Raw genomic sequence first — 19,968 nt, 5'->3', positions numbered from 1 at the left:
GCAATAACATGCTTTACTGTAATGATTGCTCTAGTTAGAAGTCAAAGGGCTAATAATGAGTCAGATATCAGTTGGGGCAGCACAGTAGCTTCGAGGTTAACACAATTCTTTACCAGTACATGTGACTCCAGTTCAGTTCCTGCCACTGCCTGTAAGTTCCCTGCGTGGGTTTCCTGTGTTTCCTCCCACATTCCAAACGTGCACTGGTTGATGGGTTATTTGGTCACTGTAAATTGTTCCATGATTAGACTAGGGTTAAATTGGGGAAGTGCTGGATGGCGTGACTCGAATGTCCAGAAGGGTCTACTCTGTACTCTGCTGATTAATAAATCGGTTGCTATAACATATTATTAGTAACTTAAAGCTTTTGCTTGGCCCTTCAAATTATTTCCAACACTATATTCCTGCAGAGTTTTTTTCATTGAATTTCCAGAATATGAATAGCTATGAAATAATTAAAAGTGATAACTTATAGGAAAGAGCACCTTGGAAGTGGGTTACTCATCAATTGTCTGAATAGGAACTGTGTATAGTCATATAGCAATGCTTAATTTTATTCTTAACCTATTTGATACTGCTCTCATTAGAGTCTGTGTCATAGAAATTTACTCCAAGCCAAGCCATTAAACTGCCTGCTCCCATTAACCTGCACCGGCACCATAGCCTTCGATACCTCTACCAGACTTACTAGAATGTACCTATCCAGAATTTTAAATGTTGAAATCGGCCTCACATCCACCACTTGCACTACCAGCTCATTCCACACACTAGTGACCTAGTGAAATAGTCTCTCCTCAAGTTCCCTTTAATGTAGGGAGATGTTGCTAGGGCATCAGACGAAGTTTAAAAGGAATCAAAAGCTTGGGTGTGTGGTGCAACAAAACTGAAAAGGGCGAGTACTGGACTGAAGGTGTATCTGATTGCATGCAGTATATGGAATAAGGTGGATGAACAGATTGACAGGTATGACATAGTAGGCATCACTGAATAATGGCTAGAAGATTGTTGTAGCTGGGAGTCCAAGGATGCACATTTATCAAAAGGACAGGTAGGAAGGCAGAGAGAGTGGCATTGCACTGTTGGTTTAAAAAATGAAATCAAATCATTAGAGGTGTCATAGGGTTGAAAAGTGTTGAATCATTGTGGATAGAGCTAAGGAACTGCAAGCGTACAAAGACCCTGATGGGAGTTGTCTACAGGCTCCCAAACAGAGGCAAGGATGTTGTCTATAAACTACAACAGGAGATGGAAACTGCATGCCAAAAGGGCGATGTTACAGTAGTTATGGGGGGGTTTCAATATGCAGTTCGAATGGGAATATCAGATTGGTGCTGGATTACAGGAAGGGGAATTTCTAGAGTACCTACGAGGTGAATTTTTAGAGTTGCTCATGGTTGAGCCCACTAGAGGGATGATCAACTATTCTGGATTGGGTGTTGTGCAGTGAATCAGAATTGATTTAGAGAGTGTAATGTAAAAGAACCCTTAGGGGCAAGTGATCTTAGTATCGAATTCACCCGGAAATTTGGGAAGCTCAGGTCAGATGTATCAGTATTACAGTGGAGTAAAGGGAATTACAGAGGCGTGAGAAAGGAGTTGGTCAGAATTGATTGGAAAAGTACACTGGCAGGGTTGACAGCAGAGCAGCAATGGCTGGGATTTCTGGAAACAATTTGGAAGGCACAGGGTATGTACATCCCAAAGAGGAAGAAGCATTCTAAAGGAAAGATGACATGAGAAGTCAAGGCCAAAGAGAGGGTATATAGTAGAGAAAAGATTGGTGGGAAGTTTTTAAAAACCGACAGAAGGCAACTAAAAAAGTAATTAAGGACAAGGTGGAATATGCAAGTAAGCTAGCCAATAATAAGAGGATGCCAAAATGTCTTCAGAATCATAAAGTGTAAAAGAGATGAGACCACTGGAGAATGATGCTGGAGAGTTAGTAATGTGAGACTACAAAATAGCAGATAAACTAAGTAAGTATTTTGCATCACTCTTCATTGTGGAAGACATTTGCAGTATGGAGGAAGTTCCAAAGAGTCAGGGGTCAGAAGTGTGTGAAGTTACCATAACTAGAGAAGATACTTGGGGAAACTGAAAGGCCTGGAGGTAGATGAGTCACCTGGACCAGGTGATGTACACCCTCAGTTATGAAAGAAGTGGCTGAAGAGATCATGGTGGCATTAGTAATGATCGTTCAAGAATCAATACATTCTGGAATGGTTCCAGAAGACTGGAAGATCGCAAATGTCACTCCATTCTTCAAGAAGGAAGAGGGGCAGAAGAAAGGAAAATATAAGCCAGTTAGTCTGACGTCAGTGATTGGAAAGATGATTATTAAGGGTGAGGTCTCATACCTGGAGGCACATGGTAAAACAGGCCGTGTTCAGCATAGTTTCCTCGGGAAAATGTTACCTGACAAATCTGTTTGGAATTCTTTGGAGAAATAACAAGCAAAGTCAAAGGAGAATTGGTTAATGTTGTGTACTTTGACTTTCAGAAAGCCTTTGACAAGGTGACACACGTGAGGCTGTTTAACAAGCTACAAGCCTTGTGGTATAACAGAAAAGATTCTAGCAGTGATTGATTGGCAGGAGGCAAAGAGTGGGTGAGGGAGCCTTTTCTGTCTGGCTGCCGGTGGCTAGTGGTGTTCCATAGGGGTCTGTGTTTACGTTACATGTCAATGATTTGGTTAGTGGAACTGGTGGCTTTGTTGTGAAGTTCACAGGCGACATGAATATAGGAGGAGGGGTGGGTAATTGTGATGAAGTATCAAGACTCTGATTAGGAGAATAAGCAAAGAAGTACTCTGATAAAAGAAATGAGGGTTGGCTATTTTCTAAATGGAGAGAATATACTAAAAACTGAGGCGTAAAGAGACTTGAGTCCTTGTTCAGGATTCCCTAAAGCTAATGGCATGCTGGCTTTTATAACAAGAGGAATTGAGTATAGGAGTAAAGAGGTCCTTCTGCAGCTGTACAGGGCCCTGGTGAGACCCCACCTGGAGTATTGTGTGCAGTTTTGGTCTCAAAGTTTGAGGAAGGACATTCTTTGCTATTGAGGGAGTACAGTGTAGGTTCACAAGGTTAATTCCCAGAATGGCAGGACTGTCATATGTTGAAAGATTGGAGCAACTGGGCTTGTATACACTGGAATTTAGAAGGATGAGAGGGGATCTGTTTGAAACATACAAGATTATTAAGGGATTGGACACGCTGGAGGCAGGAAGCATGTTCCCACTGATGGGTGAGCCCAGAACTAGAGGCCACAGTTTAAAAATAAGGGGTAGGCCATTTAGAACAGAGATGCGGAAAAACGTTTTCACCCAGAGAGTGGTGGATATGTGGAATGCTCTGCCCCAGAAGGCAGTGGAAGCCAAGTCTCTGGATGCATTCAAAAGAAAGTTAGATAGAGCTCTTATAGATAGAGGGGTCAAGGGATATGGAGAGAGGGCAGGAACGGGGTACTGATTGTGTATGATCAGCCATGATCACAGTGAATGGTGGTGCTGGCTAGAAGGGCCAAATGGCCTACTCCTGCACCTACTGTCTATTGTCTGAGGAAAGAAAATCAATGTTAGCATTCACTTCAAGAGGACTAGAATATAAAAGTAAGGATGGCATGTTGGAACTTTATAAAGCACCACTGAGGTCTAATTTGAAGTATGGTGAGTAGGTTTGGGCCTCTGTATTAGGATGTGCTGAAACTGGAGAGGGTTCAGAGGTGGTTGACAGATGATTCCAAGATTGGCTGGCTTGTCATATGAAGAGCACCTGATGGCTCTGGGTCTGTATTCACTAAAATTCAGAAGTATGGGGTGAATGGTGAAAGGCCTTGATTCGGAGAGAATGTTTCCTATGTCTAAGACCAGAGGGGACAGCCTTAGAATAAAGGGATATCCTCTCCAAATCAAGACTCTGGATTTCCATCGACTGGTTAGTCCTGTCTTCCTAACAGTATTTGGTCTTTTTATATGCTGGTGAAAAGAAATGGGAATACTTCAGTAGCTTGTAAACTTATTCGATATTCTGAATTTAGCAGTGTAGAGTCTATTATTTGTTTGTTTTGCCTTTATTTTCATTGCCTTCTTTTCTGAATCTCCATTTGTCTTTTTTCCATTTTTTGTTGGACTTGTAGTTTGAAGGAAATGGTTCCCAGTCTGAAGCAAACTCCAGTTGTCAGGAGTGGGAAATCTGATCTACAGTTCCTAATTTTAACAATCAACATCTTGCTTCCCGTAAAACAATCCTTTATCTTTGTCATGACTTTATTATCCTGTTGTTTTCTTACTTGTTAAGTAGATTGTTCAAATGCGCAGATTTTGATGTTTCTCTTTTGTTAGTTCTTATCCCATTCTTTGCTGAGATTGCTTATTCTGATGTCCAGTCTTATTATTTGTCTTCGTCTGCTTGCCTTGACCTATTCATTCTGCTTCTCTTTCCTGTAATTTTCATCGAGTTCTTCATTATTTAACAGAGAAACAGCAAGCCTGCAGCACAATACAGGCACTTCGGCCCACAATACTGTGCTGAACATGTACTTTAGAAATTACCTAGGGTTACCCATAGCCCTCTATTTTTCTAAGCTCCATGTAGCTATCCGGGAGTCTCTAAAAAAAAACCCTATCATATCTGCCTCCACCACTGTCGCCGGCAGCCTATTCCACACACTCACCGCTCTCAGTGTTTTAAAAAAAAATGAACACAACCCAACATCTCCTCAGTGCGTACTTCTAAGCACCTTAAAACTGTGCCCTCTTGTGTTAGCCATTTCAGCCCTGAGAAAAAGCCTCTGATTATCCACACGATCAGTGTCTCTCATCATCTTATAAACGTAATTATCCATCTTTCCTTTTTTTGTGTTGCCCTAAAACACAATTAAACTACTGATTTGAGTGCACACATTTAAAATTAGTTGCATAGTTTTTATTTGCAGTGTGTATTTCTGGAGGAAATAGCATATTTACGTTTTTGAAGCATTTCAGTTTATTTTGGAACACAACCTGATAACTTGCAGCCAATATTGCAACCAAAAGCCCAACTGACTCTTTATTTTGCTCTTTATTTTGGATGGAAATACTCTCTCCTCTCAAAATAATGGTGTACACACAGTGGCCATTTTATTAGATACACCTGTACACCTTGTTAATGCAAATATCTAATCAGCCAATCATGTGGCAGCAATTTGATGCATGTAAGCATGCAGTCATGGTTAAGAGTTTCGGTTGTTTCGGACAGCCAAACATCAGAATGAGGAAGAAGTGTAACCCGAGTGACTGACCATTGAATGATTGTTGGTGCAAGTGGTTTGAGTATCTCGGAAGCTTCTAATCTCCTGGGATTTTCACACACTACAGTCTCGAGTTTACAGAGGATGGCGCAAAAACAAAAGTCTCCTGAGTTGCAGTCTGTGGGTGAAAATGCCTTGTTAATGATGGCAGTCAGAGGAGAATACCAGGCTGATTCAAGCTGACAGGAAGGCGACAGTGACTCAAGTACACAAATAACCACGTGTTACAACAGTGGTGTGCAGAAGAGCATCTCTGAATGCAATAGACAGTAGGTGCAGGAGTAGGCCATTCGGCCCTTCTAACCAGCTCCGCCATTCACTGTGATCATGGCTGATTATACACAATCAGTAACCCGTTCCTGCCCTCTCCCCATATCCCTTGACCCCGCTATCTATAAGAGCTCTATCTAATTCTCTCTTGAATGCATCCAGAGACTTGGCCTCCACTGCCTTCTGGGGCAGAGCATTCCACATATCCACCACTCTCTGGGTGAAAACGTTTTTCCACATCTCTGTTCTAAATGGCCTACCCCTTATTCTTAAACTGTGGCCTCTAGTTCTGGACTCACCCATCAGTGGGAACATGCTTCCTGCCTCCAGCGTGTCCAATCCCTTAATAATCTTGTATGTTTCAATCAGATTCCCTCTCATCCTTCTAAATTCCGGTGTATACAAGCCCAGTCGCTCCAATCTTTCAACATATGACAGTCCCACCATTCCGAGAATTAACCTAGTGAACCTACGCTGCACTCCCTCAATAGCAAGAATGTCATTCCTCAAATTTGGAGACCAAAACTGCACACAATACTCCAGGTGGGGTCTCACCAGGGCCCTGTACAGCTGCAGGAGGACCTCTTTACTCAATTCCTCTTGTTATAAAGGCCAGCATGCCATTAGCTTTCTTCACTGCCTGCTGTACCTGCATGCTTGTTTTCATTGACTGATGTACAAGAACACCTAGATCTCGTTGTACTTCCCCTTTTCCAAACTTGACTCCATTTAGATAATCTGACTTCCTGTTCTTGCTACCAAAGTGGATAACCTCACATCTATCCACATTAAACTGCATCTGCCATACATTTGCCCACTCACCCAACCTGTCCAAGTCACCCTGCATTCTCATAACATCCTCCTGACATTTCACACTGCCACCCAGCTTTGTGTCATCGGCAAATTTGCTAATGTTACTTTTAATCCCTTCATCTAAATCAATAATGTATATTGTAAACAGCTGTGGTCCCAGCACCGAACCTTGCGGTATCCCACTGGTCACAGCCTGCCATTCCGAATGGGACCCATTATTCGCTACTCTTTTGTCAGCCAGCCAATTTTCAATCCATGTCAGTACTCTGCCCCCAGTACCATGTGCCCTAATTTTGTCCACTAATCTCTTATGTGGGACTTTATCAAAAGCTTTCTGGAAGTCCAGGTACACTACATCCACTGGCTCTCCCTTGTCCATTTTCATAGTTAGATCCTCAAAAAAACTCCGGCAGATTAGTCAAGCATGATTTTCCCTTCATAAATCCATGCTGACTCGGACTGATCCTTCTGCTGCTATCCAAATGTGTCATAATTTCCTCTTTTGTAATTGACTCCAGCATCTTTCCCACCACTGACGTCAGGCTAACCGGTCTATAATTCCCTGTTTTCTCTCCCTCCTTTCTTGAAAAGTGGGACAACACTAGCCGCCCTGCAATCAGCAGGAACTGTTCCTGAATCTATAGAACATTGGAAAATGATTACCAATGCGTCCACGATTTCTAGAGGCACCTCTTTAAGTACCCTGGGATGCAGACCATCAGGTCCCAGGGACTTATCAGCCTTCAGACTCAACAGTCTATCCAACACCGTTTCTTGCCTAATATAAATTTCCTACAGTTCATCCTTTACCCTAGTTCCTTTGGCCACTATTACATCTGGGAGATTGTTTGTGTCTTCCCTAGTGAAGACAGATCCAAAGTACCTGTTCAACTCATCTGCCATTTCCTTATTCCCCATAATAAATTCACCCGTTTCTGTCTTCAATGGCCCAATTTTGGTCTTAACTATTTTTGTGCTATTCACATACGTAAAGAAGCTTTTACTATCCTTCTTTATATTCTTGGCTAGTTTACCTTCGTACTTCATTTTTTCTTGGCGTATTGCCTTTTTTGTTATCTTCTGTTACTCTTTAAAAGCTTCCCAGTCCTCCGGTTTCCCGCTCATCTTTGCTATGTTATACTTCTCTTCTATTTTTATACTGCCCTTTACTTCACTTGTCAGCCACAGCCACCCCTTACTCCCCTTAGGATCTTTCTTCCTCTTTGGAATGAACCGATCCTGCACCTTCTGCATTATCCCCAGAAATACCTGCCATTGTTGTTCCACTGTCTTCCCTGCTAGGGTATTGTTCCATTGAACTTTGGCCAGCTCCTCCCTCCTAGCTCCATAGTTCCCTTTGTTCAACTATAATACTGACACATCTGATTTTCCCTTCTCCTTCTCAAATTGTAGGTTAAAACATATCATATTATGGTCACTACCTCCGAATGGTTTCTTTACCTCGAGCTCCCTGATCAAATCTGGTTCATTGCACAACACTAAATCTAGAATTGCCTTCTCTCTGGTAGGCTCTAGTACAAGCTGTTCTAAGAATCCATCTCGGAGGCACTCCACAAACTACCTTTCTTGGGGTCCAGTACCATTCTGATTCTCCCAGTCTACCTGCATGTTGAAATCCCCCATGACAACTGTTACATTACCTTTGTGACATGCCAATTTTAACTCGTCATTCAACTTAGACCCAACATCCAGACTGCTGTTTGGGGGCCTGTAGATAACTTCTTTCTACCCTTAGAATTTCTCAGTTCTATCCATACTAACTCTATATCCCCTGATTCTATGTCCCCCCTCACAAGGGACTGAATATCATTCCTCACCAACAGAGCCACCCCACCCCCTCTGCCATTCAGTCTGTCCTTTCGATAAAATGTATACCCTTGAATATTCATTTCCCAGACCCTGTCCACTTGATACCATGTCTCTGTTATTCCCACAACATCATACTTGCCAATTTCCAACTGAGCCTCAAGCTCATCCAATTTATACTTTGTGCATTCATATATAATACTTTTAATTTGTTACTCCCCTCTCATATCAATTCCTATTTCACTTGGCCATACTGTATGATCTCTTCTTGAGCTTTCTACTCCATTGATTCTGTTGTCCTTTTTAACTTTTTTTATTTTCACTTTCCCTTTAACTCCATCCTTATATTTCTAGTTCATCCCCTAAATGATTATCTCCAAGTGGCACTGACTTCAACAATCATGAAGTCAAACTGGTCAAGTGATGATGCCATAGCCTCGGCACTCCACTCCATTCTGTTCCTACAAGAAAACTATGCCTCAGAGGCTGGTGGGGAATCTGACCTTGTTGGGACTCAACAATCCTCTCTGTAGCTGGATCTTGGACTTCTTGACAGAAAGAGCCCAGTCCATCCGAGTTGACAGCAATGATTCAAGCTTCATTGTGTTGAGCACTGGTTCTCAGGCAGCTGCTGTTCACACTGCTGGCTTGCGACTACACTGCCAAATTCAGCTCAAACCGCATCAGGTTCACTGATGATACAACAGTGATGAGTCAGCATACAGAGAGAAGCTAAAGACTTTTAGATGGTATGAAACAACAATCTGAATCTCAAGGTGAACAAGACAAATGATTGCGAACTTCAGGAACTCACAGGTCAACCACTCTCCATTGAACGTCGATGGCTCTGCCTTGGAGAGAGCGAAGTGCACAAGGTTCCTTGGTATGCACATAATGGATGATCTAACCTGACCCAGAACACCTTGTTAGTCAAGACGACACGGCAGTGTCTACACTTTGAGGAGATTGAGGCATGTAAGGCTCTCTGTCCAAGTCCTAACAATTTTCTACAGGAGCACTATTGTGAGTCCTGCCTGGCTACATCATTGTTTGCTACAGAAGCTGCAAGGCATTGGACCGTAAGACCCTTCAGAGAAAGTGCTGAGAGGATGACTGGGGTTTCCCTCCCTCTCCCTTCTCACCCCCAACCAATTTGTGACATTTACCGGGAGCATTGTATACAAGGCCATGAAGCATTGAGGATCTCTACCACCATCCCACAATCTTTGTTCTGCTACTGTTAGAAAGGAATAGGACTGCCTGACTGGGTAACAGTTTCTTCCCTCAGGCTGAGAGACTAATGAATACCCTGCCACCAGCGAGGTTTCATCTCTAGGTCAGCAAACTGCTTACTATTTATCTGTGCTGTGCTTTACAAATACATTTTGAATTGTATTTTAACTTATTTATAGTGTAATTTGATTCATATGCTGTTATGTATATAAACACAAACTTGAAATACATTATGCATATTTTTATTGTAAGACCTATGACCAAACTGAAATTTACTACTTGTCCTCTTGACCTCACTAAGCATGTCATCCGAGTCGCTGCTGATAAGGCTGCCATTAGGTACTGAGTATTGTGATTTGACTTGATAAGCCTGGCATCATGAATGTATTTTAAGGATGTGAAAGAACAAAGCTCTTTCTGCAAGTCTACATTCCAAGTAAAGTGCACAAGTGTGAAAATCTACAACATCCAAATTTGCATCAATTTATACTTTTAATTTACCTTGGTTTAAACCCCCCCCCCATTTTAAATTCTTTAAAAATAAAAATGTTTAATAATTCAGTTGAGTTTCTGTAGTTCCCAAGCACTTTTTTTTAAAAAAAAGGTGGTCTCATAAAATAAGCTCCCAGTGTGTGGTCTGAGACGTTATTTAAGGTTAATTGAAGTTACTTAATTTTGCAGGTTTTGAGATTACTATTGAACACCCTCATACTGATGTGGTGAAATGTACCCAGTTAGTGAGAGGTAAGTTTTTCATGTAATATAGCAGTAATAATTATCCAGATCTTCATTTGTGTCCAGTAAGATGCCTATTAGATGTTGGCTATACCTGCAGAATGTAGTGAGTGGTGCCTAAATTATATTTAAAAATATTTGTCCTTATTTTTTCATTCAACTAATTCTGCTTTATTTTCATTACAGCAAGCAAGGATTTGGCACAGACATCCTATTTCATGGCTACCAACAGGTTGTTATCCTGACCCTCTTTGTTGCACAGTTTCAGGCACACTATTGCTTCCCTTACTGCAGGGCCCCCTTATCAGTGTCCCAAGCCCTTGTTGCGACAGAGAAAAGTCCCTTCATCTATAGTGATGGTGCATCTCTGTTTGCAGTGCGGTGTACTGTACAAGGGTGTTTTGGACACTTAAGGGGTTAAATGCACAATGAGAAGTGTAGTGGTGCTCTCTGATTACATTAATTCAATTCTGAGTGCATAACTCTAAAAATTGGTAGCCTGAATAGCAACTAAAGATTGCAAAGAGATAAACTTAACCTAGAATTCACAAGCATTCATGGTAAGTATAAAAGCATTTAACATTTTTACACTTCTCGTTGAATTGCAGAATTTAAATTTTCCATAATTGACAATTTCTAACAATATTTTAATGTTTTCAGATTAAAACTTTACAATTCATTTAATGAACTGCAAGTTGTTGGGTTGTACTTCCAGTTTCAGTGGAAATTATTCAGTGACCCCTAAAGTTAACTGGAGGTAATAAAAACATCATTGTTGGAGGGACTACCATTGCCAAAATGTAACTTTGTTGCTATTTGGCAAAAATAAAGTTCAAAATAACTGAAAGAAGGTGGTATTACATTGAAGTTTTACTTAAAAGGCCATGTGCACTCCACAAGAAGGTAAATGATTGCTGTTAACTTCCGAAATCAGGTTGCAGAGCACGTGGGTTACACATGATTAAAAGTTGCATCTCAGACTAATGACTAAACTTACTAAAATTATTTCAGTCATTCTGCAAAATAATATCAAGTAGTAGAAATCGGTTGGCTAGGCAAAAATGTGGCTCGAAATTAAATATTTTGATTTCTTTAAAACCAAGGATTTTACTTTGCAAACTTTCTGAAAACTATCTGGAAAAGAACACGGGTAGTGGCTTGATGTGACTTTTTCATTATGCCATTATATAATGGCGTATATTCTGCCTCCATTTAGGGACATGTCTACTGAAAACATGTTCTTCGGTGCTGTATTAGAGTAGCCCTATTATCAGCTTTGTACTGGAAGTGTGACCCACCTTCTGCAGTTATTCATGTATGGATTTTTATTTGGCAATTAAAAAGCCTTTCTTTTTGTCTCTTGTATTTTTTCCATGATCCATCAATCTTCAATGTTCTCCACTTCAGTTTGCACCTGACAACATTTTGCTTGCAGTACAAACCTACAGTGATTGCATGCGTGTGTATTCATCTGGCTTGCAAGTGGTCCAACTGGGAGATACCTGTATCTACAGATGGCAAGCACTGGTGGGAATATGTGGATCCATCAGTGACTCTGGAATTACTTGATGGTTAGTTGTAAATTGAAGGAATTTTGAAGGATTTATTTAGTACCATACATTTTTGTAATGAGACAACATAGCAATTGAACATTTTTGTTTTTTCAAAAAATATGCTGAACTGTCATCACTCACTCTTGTTAATACACATTGCCTAAGTCTCCCTTGACTACATTAAGCATCAATGGTTTTGACTGGAAATCTGTATTCTCTAACTTAGTAAAATGTAAAAATAAAACTCTTGTATGCCTAAATTCCATGAAGAAAGAATAAAATATTAAAAATAACTTAAACCACTATTTGAAGTAATTGTCCACATCTCAATTGATGGTATATGGCATGCAGTTATTTTAACTTTTTTCCCTAAAAAAATTATGCACATTTGTTTAGTAGTTATTGACACACTTCAAATGGAAAAGATTTTAAACTCTTCCCAAAAATTCTTCCAGTTCTGTTGATGGTGTTATGTTCTACTTTTTAAAAGGTACTTGTTTCTAAAAGATAGTAATGGCATATTTAAATGGTCTCCTATTAGCTATATAATTGGAAACTTAAGATTCTAAATGTCAGTTGCAGAACTTGTACAAAGAAACCTTCCCTGGGAAAACTTAAAACGTGATTGTGGTACCTTGTATTAGATGTTGTCAGGTTTTCATTTAAAACCATTATTTTGATTTTTGTTTGCAGAATTAACGCACGAATTTCTGCAAATACTAGAGAAAACTCCAAGCAGATTGAAAAGGATACGAAACTGGCGGGTAAAGCATATTTTAGATTAACAACACTTGGGAGTCTAATTTCTTATATTATTGTAAAGACTAGCTTCCATTTTGATTTTTTTCTTCCTTTACAGGCTAATCAGGCTGCAAAGAAGCCAAAAGTAGATGGTCAAATAGCTGATAGTGTTCTTCCTGGATCATCTGGGCCTCCTGAATCTACATGTTCTGTTGGTGGTGATCCTTCTACAAGCGCAAGCTTTCCTAAATCAAATTCCACAACTGCTCTACCTACGTCATTGAACTCTGGTATTTCAATCCCAGTGCATGTTCCTGAAATGATGGCTACTACATCATTCAGTTCTACCTCCCAACAAGATTGGCCTCAGCATACACACCAGCATCTGGAACAGGCTCATTCTCATAAACAAGATTTGCCATCATCCCTTCACAAAAATGACATGATCTGCATGCAGCAGTCAACTTCTGGACAGTTATCTCAAAGCCATCATCGGTCAGACAAGGGATCAGGACATTCATCTAGTAAGCACGAACATCTTAAATCTGGTAATGGCAAACATCATGGTTTCCCTCTTCCGAATGTACCAGCTCCTCAAAAGTTAGCTTTGGACAGATATAGAGAGAAATTTGCTGCAGAGCTTGCAGTGCAAAAACGCAAACTAGAAACACTGGAATCTGATGTGAAAGAACACTATGCCTCTGCTGCTCAAGCTATGGTAGAACAACAAAAAAGGCGTGTGCCAGCGCAGCAGCAAATTCAACATAATAGCAATGCTGTGACTTCTCCAATTAAAATGAAAATACCGATTTCCACAGAAAAATCAGAGAGGCATATGGCAGATAAAAAGGATAAAGGGTTACTTAAATTACGTATTCCGATCCCACCCACAGAAAAGACTAAGGATGAACTAAAGATGAAAATTAAAGTTCCTTCCTCTGAAAGGCACAGCTCCTCAGATGAGGGCAGTGGTAAGAGCAAGCACACAAGTCCACATGCAGGGAAGGAGCACAAGGAGAAACGCAAGGACCATTCTTCTCATCATCATCACCACAGTAGCAGCCACAAACATTCGCATAGCAGCAGTACTGGGAGTAGTAGGCACGGTACCGAAGGGTCGAAAGGTGGAACTCTGCGTAGTCCCGTAGGTCTGAGCGGTGATGGCAGTTCCACTGGCTCCAGCTCTTCACGCAAGAGGGCGCACGCCAGTGATGCTTCTCACAACCACCATCCCAAAATGAGCAAAACCTCCAAGACTGCAGGTACTTCATCTAGCTCTTCTTCCTCTTCCTCTTCTTCTTCCTCCTCTGTGAAGCAGTATATGTACCCTTGCAACTTAATTCTTAACCTTCCCTCCTCCCCTCCTCCCACTGTCACATACCAGGTGGGCTATGGACAACTCAGCACCCTCATGAAACTGGATAGGAAACCCTCCGAGGCCAACGGTCACAACGCCAATCCAGAATACAATGCAAACACCCAGCACAAGGACTACAAAGATACTTACGATATGCTGGAGTCACTCTTAAGTGCCCAAGGAGTGAACATGTAGCCGTAACTCACAGCCTTTGAAGCTGGAATTCTGCTTCTTTATCCAGCTGTGACATGTGTCATTGTCGCCACTGCTTCCGTCAGATCTGAGCATTGCTTCCCCATTCTCCACTTTCAAAAGGAGATTAGAGTAAGCATAATCAGAGGTGAATGTTGAAAGGGTTGTGCTCTACCCATAGTATTATCATTACAAATACTATAACTTCTAGCATGAAATGTGCTATTTAATTTTGCCGATATTTCAGCAATTGAAAATTAAAGATGGCAGACTGCTGCTTGTGAAGGTTTAATGCCTAGTGTGTTATGCACACCAATAATGTGGCAACTTGTTGGTTTTGAAATTGACAAAGCCCTTGTTCATATTGCCACATATTTCAACGGAGTGCAATTTTTGTCCTTTTATTGTATGGTGATTTTTTTTTGCATGTTTCTAGGACAAAAGGGATGTAAAATGAACATTAGAGACAACTGTATTAGTTTACCAGAAAGTGGAGAAAAATGTACATACATTTTTGTATGTTTAGATGTACTATGAATACTCAGGTTTGGAGCTGCTTGTAAGTATAAAAAGTTTTTAAAAAAAAAAGAGAGGTTTACATATGACTGACTTTGCTATAAAGTGCATTTAACAATTTCATGGCTTGTTGAAGTAATTTACCAGACACAGTGCTGTTTCTTGAATACATGGAGTTATTAATGTAACATTTAAAGATATTGTCAAGGCTCATGTGGGAGAGAAGTTAAGCCACGTGTGTAATAGCTGTATTTTTTTTAGGTTAGCTCTTCTATAAATATTACTTTAAATACATCTTAATAATCTACAGGGATCAAAGTGTCAATCGGCATCTTAACTTTCCAGCTTCTGTATATTTGGATTATAAATTAAAAGCAGCAAGTTACTGTTAATGGGAATTTTTTTTCTTTCAGGCATATATAGGTTTGCAGTCAACCACACAAGTAAGCATCTTAAAAAGATAATTGTCTGACCTTTATAGCCATTATAAATAAAGTAATCCAGTTGAAAACTGTACATCACAATTACATTGTAACCAAAAAATGTTAATTATTTTGTCTGTTTGATATGCAGGAAATTACAAGGATAACATGCAAGATGGTGTTTCTGATGATTGAACAGTGGTTTAGGTCTTAAATGTTAGGGACTAAAGTACTCTTCAAGACATTCTAATGTGAAATAATTGCTGTAATTGGTCAGATATTACCTTTTTAACATTGAATACAACTAAGAATTTTTCATCAATAAATGTGGTAGTTATTCACATTGTTTCTTGTAGTTTTTCTTTGGTCTGGCTTGTAAAGGATCTGTGTCACACCATTCAAATAATGGAACCTGTAGAAATTAGAGAAATGTTCTCAGAATAGTGAAGTGGTTAACAGAATAGTGGATTTTTTTTTACTTAAAAACATTGTGATTTTTCTAGCAAAATTTTATACAGATTAGAATGCCTTTTGTTCTTCTGTATCCAGGCCATTTTGAATGTTTGAACTGTGGATCTGATTATTTTGAGTAGTGTGGGTGCCACATTCCCCTCTCGGGTATGGGGAAGCACTTTTAAAACTATTTAGATCTTTCATTGAGATCTGTGGCCCACTGCATACTACCACAATGAAATTAAGCGTAAATGAACTAAGTATTTCTAAAAAGTCAACTTTCATTGATACCTGTGATTTTGTATTTCTTTTGCATCAGTATATTGAAGCTTTGTACTGAAGCACCATTTTCCCCTTTCAAGTTGCTTTGCTATATAGCTTGATATGCAACAGACATCCAAGCAATAATTGATGCAAAGATTCTCTTGTAATTTCACAACCATGTTGCGCTACTTTTCCCTGACAGGCACTAAGGATTTAGCCTGTCTTGGTATTATATATAAAGATAGTTATATAATGTATTAAATATAAAAACAGACAAATGTAATGCAAAACTTTTGCTGTCTTCAAATTAAATAATATTTGAACATTTTAATTGTTTTAAAGTTATATCTTCATGACTCTATTCAGTTTGTCAACCAAGTTTGCACTTGCATTTAAATGTTCACATGATATTTTAACCTTGGATTTACCTATTAGGTGTCTCTAATGCTGTCTAGTGTTAAAACTTTAGTCTTGACACTTTTTTAGATCTTCATGTGAAAGAAAAACTCCCCAAAGATGACCATAGTCTAACAAGGAGCTGATACCTCTCTCAATACCTTTCTGCTTAAGTATTGAGTCAATTGTTAAGCACCAAACTCCAATAAAATAATCACCGTGAGATGTTTGTCAAGTTCTGTGAGAGTTATTTGCATATATTATATATTACTTGCATATAATAGTCTGCAAGTAATTACAGCTTCCATTTAGGCTGCTGCTTATATATTGTTTTTAACTTTGCATTGCAAAAAAAAATCCAGTACAGAGTCCTACTTATTGGTTCCTGGTGTTACATTGCACTCAATTTCTACTTTATTCATTTTAAATCAAAACCACCACTTACACCTACGTTGTTAATGCAGAATCTTCTGAAGATGACTTGTTCAATCAAGGAATTAGTGGTTATTGATTATAAGACAATCAGATATAAGAACAGAATTAGGCCAGTTAGCCTGTTTATTATCCCTCTTAACCCCATTCTGCTTTCACCCCATAACCCTTAAATCCCGGATTAATCAAGAACCTTAAGTATACCTAATGCACAGCCACCTGTGGAACAATTAACCAATCTCTGGCTAATGAAATTCCTCATCTTTGTTCCAAATGGACATCCTTCAGTTCTGGGGCTGTGCTCTTTTGGTCCTAGAAGAATGGAACTCTAGTCCATTATTTTGTAGCTATCAGATGTTGCAGTTTTATTTATTACTGCAAAATACAAGCACTTTCTAAATGATCTAAAGTGATTTTTAGTAAGTGTTTTTGTTCTTGGGCAAGTATCATTTGCCAACTTTAGAATCTTTCATCATCCTTAATTTTTATTCACCATTTTTACAATAATCTTATTCAGTCTGACTATAGTGTTGCAGTAGTAAGTGATTATTTTCCTGAGTGAATGTTTTTATTCACAAATGAAATGTCTAGATTTCAGGCTCAGTAATTTTATCTGTATGGATCACGTGTTGAACCAACTGCAGGGAAAACTGATTTTTTAATGTTTTAATAACAAGTAGGATACCATCCCCATAACTGGTAGGTTTTTTGTGAATACAAAACATTTTAGAAATGTTGTATTATAATACTTCAGATTATTCAGATAATGAATCTTAGTTTCTTTGCTATGCATATGATTAAATTAGTGCAAAAGTTCACTTCCAGTTTAATGTGACTCAAAGCCACTCTTTTAAACATTTATTTGTCTACATTTTTAATGCATTTTAAGGCTGGTGTTTCTGAGCCCTGCACAATCTGCTTGTATTATGGTTGGGATTTTTCTCATCCATGTGAATAATGCTTTTGTGCTTTTATTTCTTTGGCTACTTCATTTCTGAGTCAAGGTGTCTGGTGGTTACAGGGCGAAGACAGGAAAATGGGGTTAACAGGGATAATATTGGAGAAGATGGAATGGTGGAGCAGACTTGATGGGCCAAATGTTTTAATTCTGATCCCTTGTTTTAAGATCTTAATCTTTACTTAAAACAAAAATGTATAGTAAAATAATTTTGACCAAAGCTGGGAGATCATCCCATGTTATTAATCCAATCTTACATTTAGATTTATGTACTGCAGTTTTCAATTCCATTTCCTCAAGTTTCACCACTTTCATATCTTGTTTTTAAAACAAACTGCTCATTTTCAATGTGCATTTTTTAAATACTCAGCCAACTGCTACTCTAACCACTAAATAAAATGTATTTTTATTTCAGATGAATTAATGTGGAAGTGTTAATGGTCAAAGTAAAACAATTTTTTTTAAACATTTAAAGTTTGTGGTGGTAATCAGATATAAATCAATGTTCAGATCTATATTACACTAGGCAAGCTTTTCATTTAGCACCTTAGCCTAATCCAAATATTGTATGTCTTGGTGACTCCACTGCTTCCTTGTTTTAAGTATCTTAACAGCTATAAAATTTTAAAATGGCTTTGTGGCTTAGCACTGAGTCATTATGTGGTTAAATTTTACTTGAGTTAGTATAGAGTGTGTTGATAGGAGGGAACGCACAAGAATTGTCATAATCATTCGAAATTGACCTTTGTGATTGTAATTCCTAGTTATGCGGTTCAGTTCTGTATTGCATAATTTCATTTGAAAATTTGGGGTGGAGTTAGAAACATTAGGCCATCCCCTGGCAAAAAACAGGTTGCAATTTACAGATATCCATAAGTTGATTTTTGTCTGTTAAGTAAAAAAAAATAAACACAGATCACCCAGTTGGGTAGCCATGCCTTGATGGTATTGTAATGAATGGCATCTTAACCCAGAGAGGGCCAGAATTCAATTTCTCTTTTTTTTAATTCATTTTGTACCTTCATCTTGTAAGGATTGGGGAATGGGCTAGGGCTGGTGGGTAGAGGTGCAATTTATTTTTTCTTCATGGTGATCATTCTGATCAGTTCTTTTTATAGTGTTGTAATCTTGCAAACATTGTGAATATTTGTAAATACTTTTGTGTAAGTGGGATTTGATGGATTAGTACAATTATTCAGGTTTTTTAGCATTTTCATACCTTTCAGTGGATACACTATATGCATACATTTAGTGGTAATTATACTTGCATCTTAAATTCTGATACTGTTTACTACTCATTTGTTTTACCACTGCACTTGACCTGAACAAATGCATCTTACAATAATCACGTTGCAGTGTTCTGGTAAATTTCTTAATATATTTTGAAATTAATATTTTTAGTCTGTTTTCTAATAACATAGCTTTTAGCTCATCTTTTTTGTAAAGGTTTGTAACCTCAATAGTTTTGTCCTGTTCAAAGTTGCACTGAGCAAATGTTTGATCTTTACAGTTCCATTGCGGGACAGCATTTTACCAGGGGCTGGGTCCGTGGGAGTGGTGATGCAGATATTGATGTGGCAAAGCCGCTTGTCAAAATCATGATAACAACTAACTTTTGAAATTATCTTAAGTAGGCAGTGATGCATGCTTAAATTGTATTTTTCATTTTGATGTATTTTAACATCACTATTATTGGAAATAAAAATACATCTGATTTGTGTTGTTTGTAATATCAGGCCATTTTGAATTTATCCTTCAGTGTAATCAGAAAATGATTGTGAAGTTTGTAACTAAAATACAGTAGAATTCTGATTTAGTGTGCTTGGGCCAATAGTAGTGGCAAATTGGAAGATTTCCAAATTACTAGATACATTTTAATATCTAAACACTTAACCTTTTTAAAATGCAGCAAACAGTCTGATAAGCCCACCGACAAACCACAGGTTTTCAAATACCACATACTATAATGGGTAGGTTTGATTAACAAGTTATTTCAAACATCTATCCTCAGAACCATGCTCATAACTTGTTTTCTGATTATTACTGTTCCCTAAATCCACCTCATACATTTCTTCAGTCTCAACTTACATTCAGTTGGACTCACTCCCCTGAATCTGTTTACTAAGATTCATGTATCTTTGAAATATTGACTATATGTCTTCAATTACTGGATTTGAACCTGTATACACAAATTCAGGTTTACTCATTCAAGTCCTTGACTGTACCCTATCATTGCTTATCTACTGCTGTATTTAAACTTGACGTTATTCTGATACCCTCTTTTTGTTACTAGTCATTTGTTTATGGCCATTTAAGAAATGCCAAGGCATTGCTGAAATGGTGAATAAAAACAAACTTTCAGATTTCTCGCAACTGAACTGTTTTCATTATTTAGTCCCATTATAAAAAGTTGTACTGGGGAAACAGGCTCATGAAATGGTCAGTAAATGAATAGTGACAGATATGTTAGCTGTTTTACAATGCTCAGTCCTGGTTTATCCTAAGTCAGTAGGACTC

At 38.6% G+C, this 19,968-nt stretch overlaps 1 protein-coding gene across 4 annotated transcripts in view; it reads left to right on the top strand.

Moving 5' to 3' along the window:
- Positions 1-19,181, top strand: part of ccnt2a (cyclin T2a) — a 44,862-nt gene extending 25,681 nt beyond the window's left edge. For 2 of the 4 annotated variants that reach the window (XM_059966263.1, XM_059966264.1), the window contains exons 5-9: positions 10,114-10,176; positions 10,354-10,399; positions 11,575-11,738; positions 12,414-12,484; positions 12,580-19,181. In XM_059966263.1, coding sequence (XP_059822246.1) covers positions 10,114-10,176; positions 10,354-10,399; positions 11,575-11,738; positions 12,414-12,484; positions 12,580-14,013 — 1,778 coding nt within the window. In that variant the 3' untranslated portion in view covers positions 14,014-19,181. Of the gene's footprint in view, positions 1-10,113; positions 10,177-10,353; positions 10,728-11,574; positions 11,739-12,413; positions 12,485-12,579 lie in introns of those variants that run through there. The other 2 variants (XM_059966265.1, XR_009511530.1) reach the window with 2 other exon arrangements.
- The last annotated feature ends 787 nt before the right edge of the window (positions 19,182-19,968 follow it).

The sequence above is a fragment of the Hypanus sabinus genome, chromosome 4 (assembly GCF_030144855.1).
Source record: "Hypanus sabinus isolate sHypSab1 chromosome 4, sHypSab1.hap1, whole genome shotgun sequence".
NCBI lineage: Eukaryota > Metazoa > Chordata > Chondrichthyes > Myliobatiformes > Dasyatidae > Hypanus > Hypanus sabinus.
The sequence above is the reverse complement of the archived record's forward strand: the minus strand, read 5'-3'. Positions and strand labels throughout refer to the sequence as shown.